At 39.0% G+C, this 14,823-nt stretch overlaps 1 protein-coding gene across 3 annotated transcripts in view; it reads left to right on the top strand.

Annotated features, from left to right (window-relative positions):
- LOC150087130 (uncharacterized) overlaps window positions 1–14,608 on the top strand; it is a 98,757-nt gene extending 84,149 nt beyond the window's left edge. For all 3 annotated transcript variants that reach the window (XM_090372981.1, XM_090372982.1, XM_090372980.1), the window contains 2 exons: window positions 5,497–5,641; window positions 13,556–14,608. In XM_090372981.1, the coding sequence (XP_090229107.1) occupies window positions 5,497–5,641; window positions 13,556–14,301 (891 nt within the window). In that variant the 3' untranslated portion in view covers window positions 14,302–14,608. The remainder of the gene's footprint in view (window positions 1–5,496; window positions 5,642–13,555) is intronic.
- The last annotated feature ends 215 nt before the right edge of the window (window positions 14,609–14,823 follow it).

Genomic DNA, 14,823 nt, shown 5'->3' with positions numbered 1-14,823 from the left:
ATACTTTAGGCAGTCTACATAGTGCGAAAAAGTCTTGGGGAACAGACGTAATGAGTTCTCGTATAGTAACCTCTTACTCGCTAACAGTCGATTTTTTTTAATTGCTGGAAGCCTTTTCTCTTCATCTAATCACGAGCACTCCTATTGGCCACTCTTGTCCACTTATGCCTATTCACCTGTTCGAGAAAATCTATATTCAACCACTTTCGCACAAGAATGGAGAGGTGAAGTGGGCTCCATTCTGAATAAAGAAAAGCTGCTGTGGATTTGGCCACTTTCTTACATCGGGGTAAAGAAATTATTATACCATATCAAAGATATCTTTTACGATTTAACGTATGGAGCAAAATCGGTGGTCATCATCCTCAGCTATTTTCAATCCACTGCAGGATGAAGGCTTCTCCAGCAACTTTTCAGTTCCTTCTGATTTGTGCAATGGCCATTCATTTACTGCCCATGAACTCGTGAATTCCATCTGTCCATCTCCGTTGTTGTCTTCCAAGTTTTCTTTTAGCTCCTCTTGAGTGCCATTCTGTTATTTTCTTAGTTCATCTGTCATGTCTTCGAGCTATGTTTCCTTCCCAAGTCCATTTCAGTTCTTTAGTTTTGATAAGAATATCCTCTACTTGTGTTTGCTGCCTACTCCATGTGTTTCTTTTCTTATCCAAAAGTCTGATTCCTAATATAATTCGTTCCATTCTTCGCTGTGTAATTTTCAGCTTCTCTTCCATTCTTTTAGTGAGTGCTGAAGTTTCACTTCCATAAGTCATGGTGGGGAGTATACAGTGGTTCATTATTTTACGTTTCAGAAAAACTGGGATATTGCTCTTCAGTATGTGACTATATTTCCTGAATACTATCCATCCAAAATTTATTCTTCTCTTGACTTCCAGTCATTTATCATTATTACAGCTAATGATTTGTTCCAGATAAGTATATGACTCCACCTTTTCAATTACTGCTCCTTCAATCATTATATCCCTTTCTGTGGCATACTTGTTCATCATTACTTTTGTTTTAGCCATATTCATCTCTAGTCCGAAATCCTTACTAACTCTGAAAACTGATTAAGATTTTTCTCGGGATCGTGCCCTGTTATCACAATGCCATCTGCAAATCGTAAATGGTTTAGGTACTCTCCATTTACATTGACTTCTTTCTGCGACCAGTCCAATCTCTCTGAAAGGTCAGTAAATCGGTGGTAACTCTCTGTATAAAGTCATCCTGCATATAGTAACTTTTGAACTACTCTAGCTCAAATATTTCCTCAAGATCGTGAGGGTCACAGTAATTGCCGTTGTGCCTGTTGACAAATCCTCCAACGTGAAAAAAAAAAGAGCTCCGTACGACCGCAGGATGTTATCTGAAATGGAGGCCAGTATACATAATCTTACCTTCCACAAACCTTCTTTTATACTCCTCTTCGACTGTTCCAGGTCATAATACAGTTTCCAGGGTTCAGTTCTCAACTTCAATTCAAAATCCAAACTTCAGTTCTCAAGTTTAGAATTTTCTGCATAGCCTAATACTTTATTCTAATTCTCCGCACATATCGCCTTATGCAGTTTTTGAGTGTTGTGACAATCGTCTCTTCAATTTCCTGCAAATTTTCTATACACGTGGATGGTATTCCTCTTCGTTCACCATTGACAGATCCCGTTGTCATTAACATTCTGTGACATCTCTTGATGATTTTTGAGTCCTTTGTTTCATGTCCCGAGTCACGGCTCTGCTACTACAGAACCTCATGCCTTGCAGCGATATGGACTCCATCTCTTTTTAGTCTTTATTTTACTCATCATTATTTCATTAGTTTGTTAGTCATTCTTATCGGGAATTAAAGAGAAAAGGAAAAGTTAGCACAAAACTAAATACCATAAAATTCTCTACCTGATGTGCATTCAGCGTTGGCTCTATCGTAAACACATCCTTAATAATCAAATAACAAACGTTTATGTTTACAAGCTGACAGACAAGATTATTTTCATTCAAGGGTTTCAAAACAGGGAGTGGCTTTCCAACTGTAACTTGAACAAAGAGATTTTGCAATGAATCAATATCTTGAACTTTTTATCTTTTCAATTTTTCTGAATTTCGTACAGAAAGAACAACCAAGCAAAAACGTACCTCTTCAAACCAGTGGCAGTAAATGTAATTTAATGCAATGTCGGAAATCACTCTCATCCATTGAATAATGTTCATAAAGTCTCTGTCGCGAGGTTCGAAAAGTAACTCTGCTTTTTATTTATTTCTTTTCCTTATTTTATGCATTTCAGAATAAATAGCATCGATGCATTGATATTTTTTAACGAATGCTTGAGCTCCTGGTCCAAAAAAATGCCACGATTGCTAAGTAGGGATATCCAATGTTGAAACTCTTGTTGTCATTTCATTCTAGATATATAACGAATTTAACACCTACACTGTTTAGCATTTTGTAGCAACGGACAAAGCGGCTCCTTGGCAACAGTTTTACTGGCAAACTTTGAGATAAGGCATTCGTGCTATTGTTTTAGTGAGCCAATTAAGAAATAATGTTTATTTATGACCCAAAGCCGGACGGATTCGCGTCATTTTCTCGTCAAGGTGATTGAATCTTTTCACTGCCTGTTTCAACCGCACTTATGCTGGAACCTTGGCCTACATGTTCGCATCAAAAGATCTTCGTTCTCTACATATTTTGTATGAAACTTTCCTACATTCTACGGATGATTTATAAGGGCTCAGAAGTAAGATTGCCATTATTAGGAGGATGTCAGGATATTTACACTCAAGAGTATCATCACATCTCGTTCACAAAGAGATGCCCCGAGAGAAGTTATTTCCCTGTGGGTTTATTGTTGTCCCGCATTTTGCGACCTTCATCGCATCACGCCGGACCAGGTTTCGTGCATAATCCATTCTATTAAACACTTGCTTGCTTTGGGGGAGTTCCGCATCCTGTCTTCGACATTTATATTCACCCACTGACGTAGTCTAGTATTTGGAAGCAAGTACACACACTCACCCACGCGCTAATGTACACAGCGAGATGCAAAACCCTTTGTTGTAAATCGAGTAGTGATCTCAAGAGATCACAGCCAGGTCCATAGTACACGCTCGTTGGGACAATGGAAGCCTTATAAAAACAGCCAGTGGATGCTAAAAGAAAACAATGGGCTTAATTGTGGGGGAAGTCTGAAAAGTGCAATGTTTTGTTCATAAACATGAAATACGACCTAGTTGGACAGTTAATATGGGAATCCCTTGGGTATTATTAAATTAATATTGAATGCCTTTCTCTAACTTCAAGGTGGAAAATACATGCAGATTGGATTGTTTGCAATATTTACGTGCTAAGTTTGAATAACTTCCATTTCAGTAAGGGATAATCGAGCAACCGAAGGTTTATGCATTAGACCAGTAAATTATTACAATAATCATTATTATAGTAAGAAATCCAAGCTGCCAGATTAGGCTGTTCAATTCCTCATTTGAACTGGAAGAAATATCTGCATTGTACTGTTAGGAGCATTGCTATATGGTGTTTGTAAATAGTTTGTTCTAGGACTAGTTTCGCTATCTGCAAGCCGAAAATAATCATACCTCACAACTCAGCCCGCTTGAAAAAACCTTAATTAATAAAGCCTTGACGGATTCAAACCCAGCATTTTCAGATATGTGGTGAGTAACAAATCCGTCCAGAAATAAAGTACGCGTATTAATATAGTTGAGAAACTTAAAAAATAGATGATTTTTTTATTCATGTGAAGAACATAAAATATTTAACAGTGTTGGGAAATTCATGCCACAACATGTTCAACGTGTCCTCCACATTTATCAGCAATATGCCGAAGTTGGAGTGTGAAGTTACGAACAACATGTTCCGATGTTTCCGACAACAGAAAAAAAAAAAGTGTCTTCAATGGCTTTCTTCACAGCGCAGGAATGGTTTGATTCTTCTTCTGTCTTTGAGATAACCCCAGAGATAAAAATCACACGGGTTTAAATCAGATGACATTGGAGGCCAAGCCAGTCTACTGCCATACACCTCAAGGTATCGGTCAGAAACCACTCTCTTGTCAAAAATTGGACTCAGGAACTCCAAGACAACTCTGAAGAAATGCAATGTTTCTAACCAAATCTCCAGAGCTTTCTCTACAAGAGTAATGATGTCGGTACGAAAAATTTGAAGCTCACGAAATGTGAAAATATTTGATCATCGCTGATTAATTTTACAATTTAACAAATAAGAGCAAAATTCAAGGTGACGAATTCTGGAAACTGGTATGGCGACAATTCGCTAAGAATTTTCAATAGACAAGGTAAATGAGGCGATTGAGTGAAAAATATAAAATCTCGCTATATTTTAAATTAATACACTTAAAACAATAAGAGAACGAATTGGACTGGTGACTAAATCACATTACAGTAATAAATGCTTATAGAGATTGATAATCACTTTTATAGACAGATGTCAAACGTTGACTAGTCCAAACTTGTAGGTCTGGTGATGAGTCTCGATGAGAGAAATATCTTATAAAACAATTATTAGATATTTCTTACATTGCTGCACTTCGTGCAAAAGTAAAAATCACCCTCCACTATACTTGTTCAACAAGACTTCTACTAACAAAAACATTGAAGGTTTCTTTTAATCGGAGTTCTCTGTGTTCAACGTTCCTTTATAGATCTCAATTGGTCTAGATTTACATCTGTCTGGTTCAAAATAATTCCTTACTTCTTTGGACGAAATCACAGTATTACGTTACTTGAATACGTTCATAATAGTTGTAGCTGAAACCAGTACCCATGACTGGCAAGTCTACTTAAGCGATGAGAACTAAACCGACAACCGAAGAAATCATATTAGGCACACATCATACACAGGATGAAGTATGGACACCTGGATCTACCAGCTACTTGGTATCCGTCCCCCACACGCGCGTTCTAACTACACTTAAGGTATATCAGCTAGCAATGGCGCTGTGAGCCATCTGAAAATTTAGGGCGCACCCAAACTTTTAATTATTAGAAAAAAATTTTAGATGGAGTAGCAAAGATTAGAATATTCATGAAGACAAAATAGCAAAAATGGAAGGGGAAAGTGTGTTATACATTTTGTTCATGGTCTAACAAATAACAAAATCTTACTCGTTGGTGGTACCACGCGCTTCAGTTACAATTAACATCAGAAAGTAAAGGGAGTATGTTAAAATGTGGCATGAGGGCGCTGCTGTTTTCAAGTGCAAAATAGCTTATATTCCGTGAACCATTTGGGAACTGGTTCGAGTTAACAAAACTAAACTGAACAGATCTGGTGTCCCAGTTATAGCAATAGCGCGGTTAAGGGGGTGTAGTAATGTTAATTGTATGTGATGACAGGTAAGTTTACCCAGAACTCAATGTTAACAAATGTATCGGGTATAATTATGTCGGTGCTCATGAATTTTCTTAAGACATTATATTCGTAGACATGAGGCTAAGAAACTGACGTGTGCTCTTTTCCTGTTTCAGTCATTCTTTGGCCGGACCTACAACAACCTTTCTGCCCTGGGCGAGTGCAAGAACAACGGCCAGTGTATCATCAACAAGAAAAACCGGACTTCGTGCAAGAGCTGCCGTCTCAAGAAGTGCCTTATGGTTGGAATGTCCAAGAGTGGTACGGTCACGTCTCTTCCTTCTACTTGTTGACCCCGCGGGATGCTAAGGCGTACTCTGTTAGTCACGCAGTGAATGGGAGAGGTCGGCACTAGGGTTAATTGAGTTAAGGTAGTGCTGGGACGAGAGTATCTTTTACAGCGGGAAGCAGCATGCGGGACGAATAAGCCCCAACTGAGCCTAGCCGGGAAGACACCTCTCGGTTCTTCACTCCGATTCCTTAAAAGATAAATGGATCTCTGGGAAATAAATTGCGGCGTTTGTCACTCCACACTGGGTGCCACCTTGAAGCAATTTTTTTGCCATCCTGCATCCAGTTGATGGTGAAAGACTCGCGCGATTGACTACCGGGGTATATTATATTCACAGCGCACATCTGTCTGACAGTTCCCTCTGTTTTCAGACATGGCGCTTTACTCTTTCCATTTCACATTTAATTATTCTTTTTTCCCCCATGCCTTTTACCACCCTGCAGGTAAACGTTTTTCGACCACTTCCTCTATACTTCGATTAGCTAGCATTCCGTCATAAACCCTTCTGATTCTACATGCCAATTGCAATTTACCAATCCTGGTATTAGAGGAAAGTGAAGCTGCTGTCTGTTGAGATTTTTTTTTAATCAGGAAAAATTCTAACTGACAAAATAATGGATTATGCGCTGCCCATTTCCCTTGTGCAGTCCTGAATAGCACGGTGCAGCAGCAGCAATGGCTGAGAATGATGAAAAGTAAAACGAGATCCTTTTTGTCGCGATAAAAGGGGCCTTCAACCGAAAACATCTATACAAGCTAACGACTTCCGGGTCAGGCTGCCATTGCAACTCTAAATTACCCCGTAAATCTTTAAGTGGTATTTGTTTTACCAAGAAAACCACGCTGTTTAAAAAGCCGCTCAAGCCAGGCTTAACGGTGCGTGACGTCATTCAATTCACACCTAGACCTTCGGTTGCGGGCGAGGAGCGCAGAGATAGACTTACATTTAAGATACGAGCCAATGTAAATACGTAGAGGTAGCCAGTGGTGGGATGCGGGGATTAACGAGAGAAAACGATAAGAACAACACTGAAAAAACACGATAACTTCGTATGGTGGCACGCGAACTATAAGTCTACAGAAAAAAAAATTAAAAGTCACTGCTAGAGCCGCAGCATAACAGCGAATATTTGTTCCCTCATCCCTAGTTGAAAGGCAGAAAACGCTGCTCAGTGTGGATGTGTTTATGCGAGTGTGAAAATCCTTTATTAAACATAATTGTTCAGGTATACTAAGCAAATTATTGTCTATTTATTTATTTATTTATTTATAGAAGTCTTAGGATTTGTGTATATATACGTATTTATTTTTGTAGAATATTCACACCATTACCATATTAGTTCACGATGTGTTATTTGCTCTGTAATATAACTGTCTAACATTTTCCTTAATACATACGCAATGTTTCTAAAGTGAGTACCCACAGAAAAATTGTATTCTGATAACATATATTCAAATATGAAGCGATGTTCTTATTTGTACAACAATTACACACTTCGCTGGATCACTCAGTGTTCCATTGGAAATTAAGGAGATCTAAAATAACTGTAGCACACTCATGCAGAATAGCGTCCTTTACTATTCAGAGTTACATGGAAGAGATTTTTACCTTATATGACCAAAGGTTTTTGGACAATGCTCTACGAATTACTGTGGTGTAACCGAAATTCCATTGAGTGAAGATTCGATAGTGTTTCGTTCAACACAACAAAGGTGGGTATGGAGATTGCCCAGAAAGCGCTTTCATCGAAATGTAGCGTTTCGACTCTAAAGTTTAAAGGCCTTCTGATGGTTTGGAGCTGTTTCAACTGACTCGGACTTGGTTCATTGGTGGTAGTGCTCAAAACCATTAAGTCTGTGACGTACTTGGTCGTTTTAGGAAATTCTTTCTATCTACACAGTGGTTGCCAGCCCAACCACTGTAATTGCCAGCCCAACGATGCTCGATATCCCACAGCGAGATTTATATAGGACTGGTTTGTGGACAATGACTTGTAAAATTTGGAGCTGCCGGCTCAGAGCAGGATTCTCAACTAACGGAACACGTGTGGGATGAACTGGAACGCCAGATTAGACGGTGGCCAAAATGGCCTTCTTTCAAACTGGCAGGTGCTTTGCAGGAGGAATGGATACGAATTCCAGCCGACATTTTCCAACAGTTAGTAGTGGCAAACGATGCAAGAAAACAAGCTTATACAATATCAGCAAAAAAAAAAAAAAACTACAGGTCCCGTATCACCTGTCCATCTCCACTGCTCGACAAAAGAATAACTGAACACGTATAAAACGTGGTGTAGTCGTGCAGCTTGCGTTGAAGTGGGACAAAATTTAGTATTGTGGTGTACCATAGAATAACAATGAAATGAGAAGACAGCGAGAAACTTCGGTAAGTATAAGAGATATTTATAGGGCTTGTATAAGAATTACCAAAAAGTCACATTACAGAAGTCAATACAAGATGCTCGAAAATATGGTCACATAACTTCAATACGGGTGTGATCCCCTCCAATGGCTAAACAGATCTGAAAGTGGTGACCCATGATTGATATAAGGATGTCTATAAGATTCAGGAGCAACAAATCCTATTCTTTCACCAGCGCATTTCAACAAGTGACCGAGGAGTTGGCTGTTGGCGTACAATACGACATCCAAGGGCGTCCCACACATGTTCGATCGGATTTAATTCTGTTGATCGTGCTGGCCACGGCAGTCGTTGGATATCTTCAGTTTCAAAATATTTCTCCACCATTTGAGCTAACCTCTATGTGCAGTGGTGTTGGTCTTGCATGAAAAGAAAATCTGGGCCAACCGCACCCATAAAAAGTCGCAAATAGGGTTCAAGGATTTGTTCTCGGTACCTCTATCGAAAGAAAAAAAAAATTAAGAGGGGTGCGACCATTGATCATTATTTCCCACCATACGAGAACACCGCCTCCACCGTAGGTGTTCCTTTCTTTGATTTTGGAGGGATGGTACCGTATTCCTCTTTGTCTCCAGATGAAATAACGTCTAGATGAATCCGTCTAGGCTAAAACGGATTCATCAGAGAACAGAACTGTATCCTATTTGTCAGGGCTCCAAGTGATATGTTCATGGCATCATTTTCGACGAGATCTGCGGTGATTTGGGGTTAATGAGATACAAATGACTGTCTTTCTTCCGTAGAGTTCACTTGAATTGAGTCTTCTTAACACAGTCCAGTTGGAAATGTTTTCACTTGTGGCCTCAGCAACTTCAAGAGAGAGTTGGTGGCAGGTTATCGCAAGGTTCTGCCTTGATGTTAGAGACAGATAGCGGCCTGTTCTGGTTGACGTAGCCCTCGGGTGTCATTTGCCAGCTACTCTTGTAATTGTTCCGGTTTTCTGAAATTGCTTCCATAGTGCAGAGACGACCCAGCGTGACACATTAAGCCAACGTGCCACCTCCGCTTGCGACTGCCCACCTTTAAGTCGTCGAACGGTGACCATCTCAGAGAATCATCCACACGATGATGATTTGCTATCCTGAGTACTGGAGATGTGACTATCCCATTGAGAAAAAAAAAAAAAAAAAAAAACGCGCATGAATGATTTGCATAATGTGTGGCTCTGTAAGGTGGTAGATCGATTTCTATTGGATACTTTGAAGCCCATTATATCGAATATTCGCCTTCGTCGACTCTGTTCACAATAAAATATGCACGAAAAGCATTTTGTTATATTATTTTGTCCAGCAGTGTAGTTTGTCTAGTTCTCCTCGAATATATTCAAACTACTCAATTCTACAACACCAGTTTTGTCTAACAATCAACTATCCACTGGCTGAAGGCAAATTTAAGCACATCTTTCATACAACCATCCTCACTATTAATTTACATAGTCTGAGTAATAGAAAGGATTCCATCAGTATTGAGTTTATTCAATCCGTTCAACGCCCAATCAGATCTCCTCGCAAACTGACCTGCCTTATCTCCAAATGCTGCTGAAATTTGCAGAACTTAAGCATTTTCTGGAAGGAAAAAAAAAAAAAAAAAAAAGAGAGTACGAGCACCCTTTTCCTTCCCTTATTAATCTTCTTGCACTTCTCTGCGCCTATTCAACAGATCTACATCTTTTCAGACCCGTATGCAGTACTTAAGATGTGGCGTAAACTTTGCTTTATATAAGGGAATAATCGCCCTCCTTATCCATGCTGCCAAAATTCCTGTATATCACAGACAAATCTCCATGTGCTGTCCTGGCAGCCTCTTTGCACTGCTCAGAGATCTTAACATCTAGCTGCGCAATTAATCTGGTTCATTTCATTTTCCACTATCCTGAGTGTGTTACCACACATTTAGAATGTTAATCTGTGATTACCATAAACATTTTCTTGCATTTGTCAACGTTAAACGCCAACTGTCAATTCTCAGTCCATCTGCTCAATTTTTCTATTTCTTACTGTAGTAGTATACCATTAATTACTCTCATTATCCACCCTGCCAACCTCCGTATCATCTGCAAACTTAGATATTAAGTATGATATGCCTTCATCAGTATCATTAATAAACATAGAAAACAACAATAGGCCCAGCACTGAACCCTGGCGGGGAGGGGTTAGCCTACTAATAATATTAGACCAAGAAGAGTGATAACCACTGTCTTCTTCCACTCAACCATCCATTTAACCATAGTAGTAATTTATCCTTAATGATCCACTGCTCCAATTTTTACAGCAGTCTTTTGTCAAAATTATGTTTTGCATCCAATCAGGTAGGTCAAACAAGATCGTCCCTTAAGAAATCCATTCTATGATTGCGCTATAACTGCACTCATGTCTAGATGGTCCTTCATTATTTCTTTAACAAGCAGCTCCATTATTTTCCCTGGAACAGAAGTCCAATTAACAGTTCCATAATTAATCATATCACCCTTTGATCCCCCCCCCCCCGTTTTTGAATTAGGAATATATTCGCATATTCATCCATAGGGACCTCCCCTGAATCCAAAGGTGCTTTCATAATTACGACTAAAGGTTTTCTGCCTATTTTAATATAACTGAACAGATCTCACTATTCTGGATACAATTTTAGGCACGTTAGCATATATGCCTAATGCATCTGCATGTAACACTTCGACTCCAAATGATATTCACGGTATTTCATATTTGGGCCTTTTGAAAGATTTTTTTAGCATTTCTAAATTTTATTAAAGTAGTACCAATAGAAATCCGATAATTATTATTTACCTTTCCGTTTTCATGTAATAACTTGACTGTAAATTGTCTAATTTCATGAAATTTTATATTTGCTCGATTGGAACGATTTAGTCACCCTTCCCAAATTTCATTAAAATCGGACCAATTAAATGTTTTCGGTTCGCGCATAAAATTTGGCCCTTTTTGCTTATTATCTAACTTGTTTACCTTTAGGTTTAGCAATTTCTCTTCCACTTTCCTCTCACTGATCACAAAATCATTTATATCCCCGTTAGAATTTGATAAAATGCTGGCATACCCATCCTTAAAAAATTCCTCATATGTGAATGTAGATGCAAAATACCAATTAAGTTTGTCAGCAACGTGAGCACGATAATCAACAGTAAAACCACTCATATACAGCGTATTATTATCATGGTTGTCAACGCGTCAATAAATCCACAATTTGTGGGTTTGTTGATGTATTCATATCTAGTGGACCAAAATGATTATGCATCACGTTTCCCTCCGGTGTTCACATAAAGTAAAGAAGTTTTTGTTGGTTTTCTTTTCCAGAGACTTCTCGTAATCTGCTTTAGCTTACTTAACTTCTCCTGTGACTTGACTGCAGACTAATTCATATCTAACGAAGGCTTCTTTTTGTATCGCCCGATAATTTATATGCGTCATGAATTTTTCTTCTCTGTCACACCAGTTTCTGACCTCCATTTAGGTCTAAACCTTGAACAGTATCTTTTGGTTTGAATAAAAAGCCTAGTAACTTTTACGATTATTTCCCTGAATACTTCCCTGTTGGTAACGTCATGGGATGGTCCGGCTGCACAGAATTTAAAAACTGTCTGAGATCACTGTACGTCTTTAAGTAAATCCAACACCAGTACAGTTTGATCACTGCTGATACCATGTCTGAATTTCTTGGCTTGACCAATACTTCATGATCATTAAATTCACTTACTATGTTTCTAGCACTAGTGTACACACAATTATGCATGCATGTTTTTACTCTTAATAATCCTAACACAGGCATGCATGTTATAAAATTAAGCCCAGGAAGGCCGAGGATGTGACACAAGCCCAAAGTGATCCGATTATGCATTACGTTCTTGAAGTAAAAGCCATTTTTAAACTACTTGCGTGGATCCAAACTAGTCTGATTATATAATGTGCTGGTGTGCACACCACCGTTGTATTGTGCTGCTATTTGAACGATTGTGGCCAATATGTTAGACAATATATCAACAAGATGTCTCTAACCACAGTAGGCTGGTTGTTTTCTGGTCCTTGGGCATTCTCTACCCATCTCGACACTGCTGCGTGTGAACACCTCAGTAGAGCGGGATTTCCCCTGATATCAACATGGGCTCGACTGGAGCCGGGCCGTACATCAAGCTCTACGGCGTCTGATATTAGTAGCCTGTGAATGGCTGCACTTGTATTAATATATGTTACAATCGTCTCACTGAGGTCCTGTGTGTGTGCTGCGACAACGTCGACCTGCGTTCCGAGCGAACGATTCATTCTCCTGTTACGTTTCGTTATCTTCGGGGATTTTTCGGGTCGTGTCATTGTTTCACCTCCATTTGCAAATCATATCATCAATTGTTGATCTTGACCTAAGGATCTTCAGTGCCTTTAAATGTGGCACACTATTATCATTCTGCATTTGAAGTCTGTTATCTCCGTCAATCGCATCATCCTGCATTCACAATCGTACCTTCTCGAAGCCTTACGAGCATATTTATAGTTGTCTGACACGTAGTGCATAGGTAGGACGTGACCAACTATCAACAGAGGAATTCTGGATATTAATGGTATGGTAGTGTAGATAAAATACAAAGGTTTATGATGGAACGAGAAATACATGATTTCCTCTCCACCTGAGTGATTTCGGTAATGCAGGTATAAGTAAGGAAAATAGGAATAAATATCACCTAGTTCATCACTGATGCACTGTCAAATTGAGTAACCCAATAGTTGAGATTCGATTAGAAGTAAGTGGACTTCAGAAGATTGGACTTTTAGAAGATTAGAAATGCGACTGCATATATTTGTGAAATGAACTAGGCGGTTTGGTTCTCTTTTGAAGAAACTTTTTCGATTAGTATGGTTAGCCAGTACAACGAGGATGGCCCTTTATTTCTGTGCATTTTTCTGCAAAACAGGCGTGTTATGAATGCTTGCTGTGTAGTTCCTTCCTTCTCTCGTTTCCAACAGAATGAAGAATATTTTCGCATCATTGCCTTTGAAAAAGATTCGCATTCACATTTTTAGTGTGTGAGAGAGAGGGCTAAGAAATTTGTAACTTATTAAATGCAACAGCTAATGATGAGGATTTACATCGTCATGTGATGGATTAAGAAACATTTCATGCAGTCTGAGTTTCTTTGAAGAACAGTTACACTATACAGGATACACGAGTTTTGCGACTCCTAGTATGTTTCTCACTAATATGCCATGCATTCTCATACAAAGAATAAACAGTTCTTTCCTTTTCAAATAGTTCTTTTGCTTTCCTTTTTTTTATTTAATCAATTCATTTGAGGTCCCGAACAGTGGTATAAACTATAAAATCACACTTATGACGATCTCCTTTTACGTGTAAAAACATACTCTAGTTATGATAAATATACATTTTCCTTTAATGACTGACTTTCTACTTAAGTGTAATATATATCTAGTATTTGATCCATTGTTTTCTTTTTTCGCAGGTTCACGTTACGGTAGGCGTTCCAACTGGTTCAAAATTCACTGCCTTATTCAGGATCAAGCTGAAATGACCAGCAGGCTGGCCGAGCAGGGAGTGTTGACCAATGGCCAACTTCCGTACGACAGCAAAGAACTGGTACATCACTACCGTCCCGACTATAGTGACACCACAGTCCCGCTAAACGCAACTAATCGAACTACGCATAATTCCGAAAGCAGTGGACTAGAGAACTCTGTGACGTATAATGCCTACAGTCCTAAGGCAGCAGCCAATGGATTCGCCAATGGCTGCACGAATTTTGAGTCCAGCAGTCCGCCTTATGAAAGAAAAGAAAACATTAGTTTCCACCCGCTCCCATTATCTCCAGTGTCTCCTTTGAACCCCAACAAGTATTTCTTTCATTCGGCCAACAGTGGATTCTTCAACAAGTCTTTGAACGGCATTCCTAAGCTTTATAATGGTGACTACAGTTATTCCCCACCTCAACACCTCATCTCTGTTAATTCTCTGACACACGTTTTGAAACCACCGAGAGATGGCGCAGCAGTTTCTACAGAGTGTTATGGCGATCTTCCTGAACAAGATTCTCCAATAGATTTGTCGGTGAAGAAGCCAGAGACACCGAACAGTGATCAAACGATCATCGAAGACGATGATTCTTCTGCTCTTACACTAGAAGAAGAGATGGAAGAAATAAAAGAGGGCCCCTCAGTAGAGACACCTTTAGACTTAACGAAGAAGTGTTGACTGCAAAAGCCCTAAGTGAAAATGTCGCCCTCTGGTGCTGAATCTCGTACAAGTAGTGTCGCCGCTTAGTGTTTTTCCCCCTTTTATATTTCAAGCATTGTGATTTACTTTTGATCCGCATCGCAATAACAGTGGAAAGATGAGAACTGCGAACTTTCATTCGTAGTTTCAGTGACTGAATATTATATCGACCCGAATTTCTTTTTTAAAAATATTTCGAAAAGAAAAGAAAAGTGACTTTTTCGTTTTGTGATGTTCGTGAAAGTTTCATGGTAGTGCAAAAACCTGACTACATATTGTGACGCATATTATATATATAAATATTATTAGCACGCAAATAGATATATAAACCTTACTTATATATCCATTTGAATGCCTTTTGTGTGCATGCATGTTTGTATGCATTAGTGAGCCAATTTAACATTCCAAGGCCAGTTTTCAGTTCCAAACAATCATTTTGACTTTACCGCAAAGTTCGCATTTGTCTTCATCCTTCTAAGTCATAGGTTTTAGTAATCTTCC

Source organism: Mastigoproctus giganteus, chromosome 4 (assembly GCF_048544385.1).
Source record: "Mastigoproctus giganteus isolate SK-2022 chromosome 4, ASM4854438v1, whole genome shotgun sequence".
In the NCBI taxonomy this organism is placed as follows: Eukaryota; Metazoa; Arthropoda; class Arachnida; order Uropygi; family Thelyphonidae; genus Mastigoproctus; species Mastigoproctus giganteus.
The sequence above is the reverse complement of the archived record's forward strand: the minus strand, read 5'-3'. Positions and strand labels throughout refer to the sequence as shown.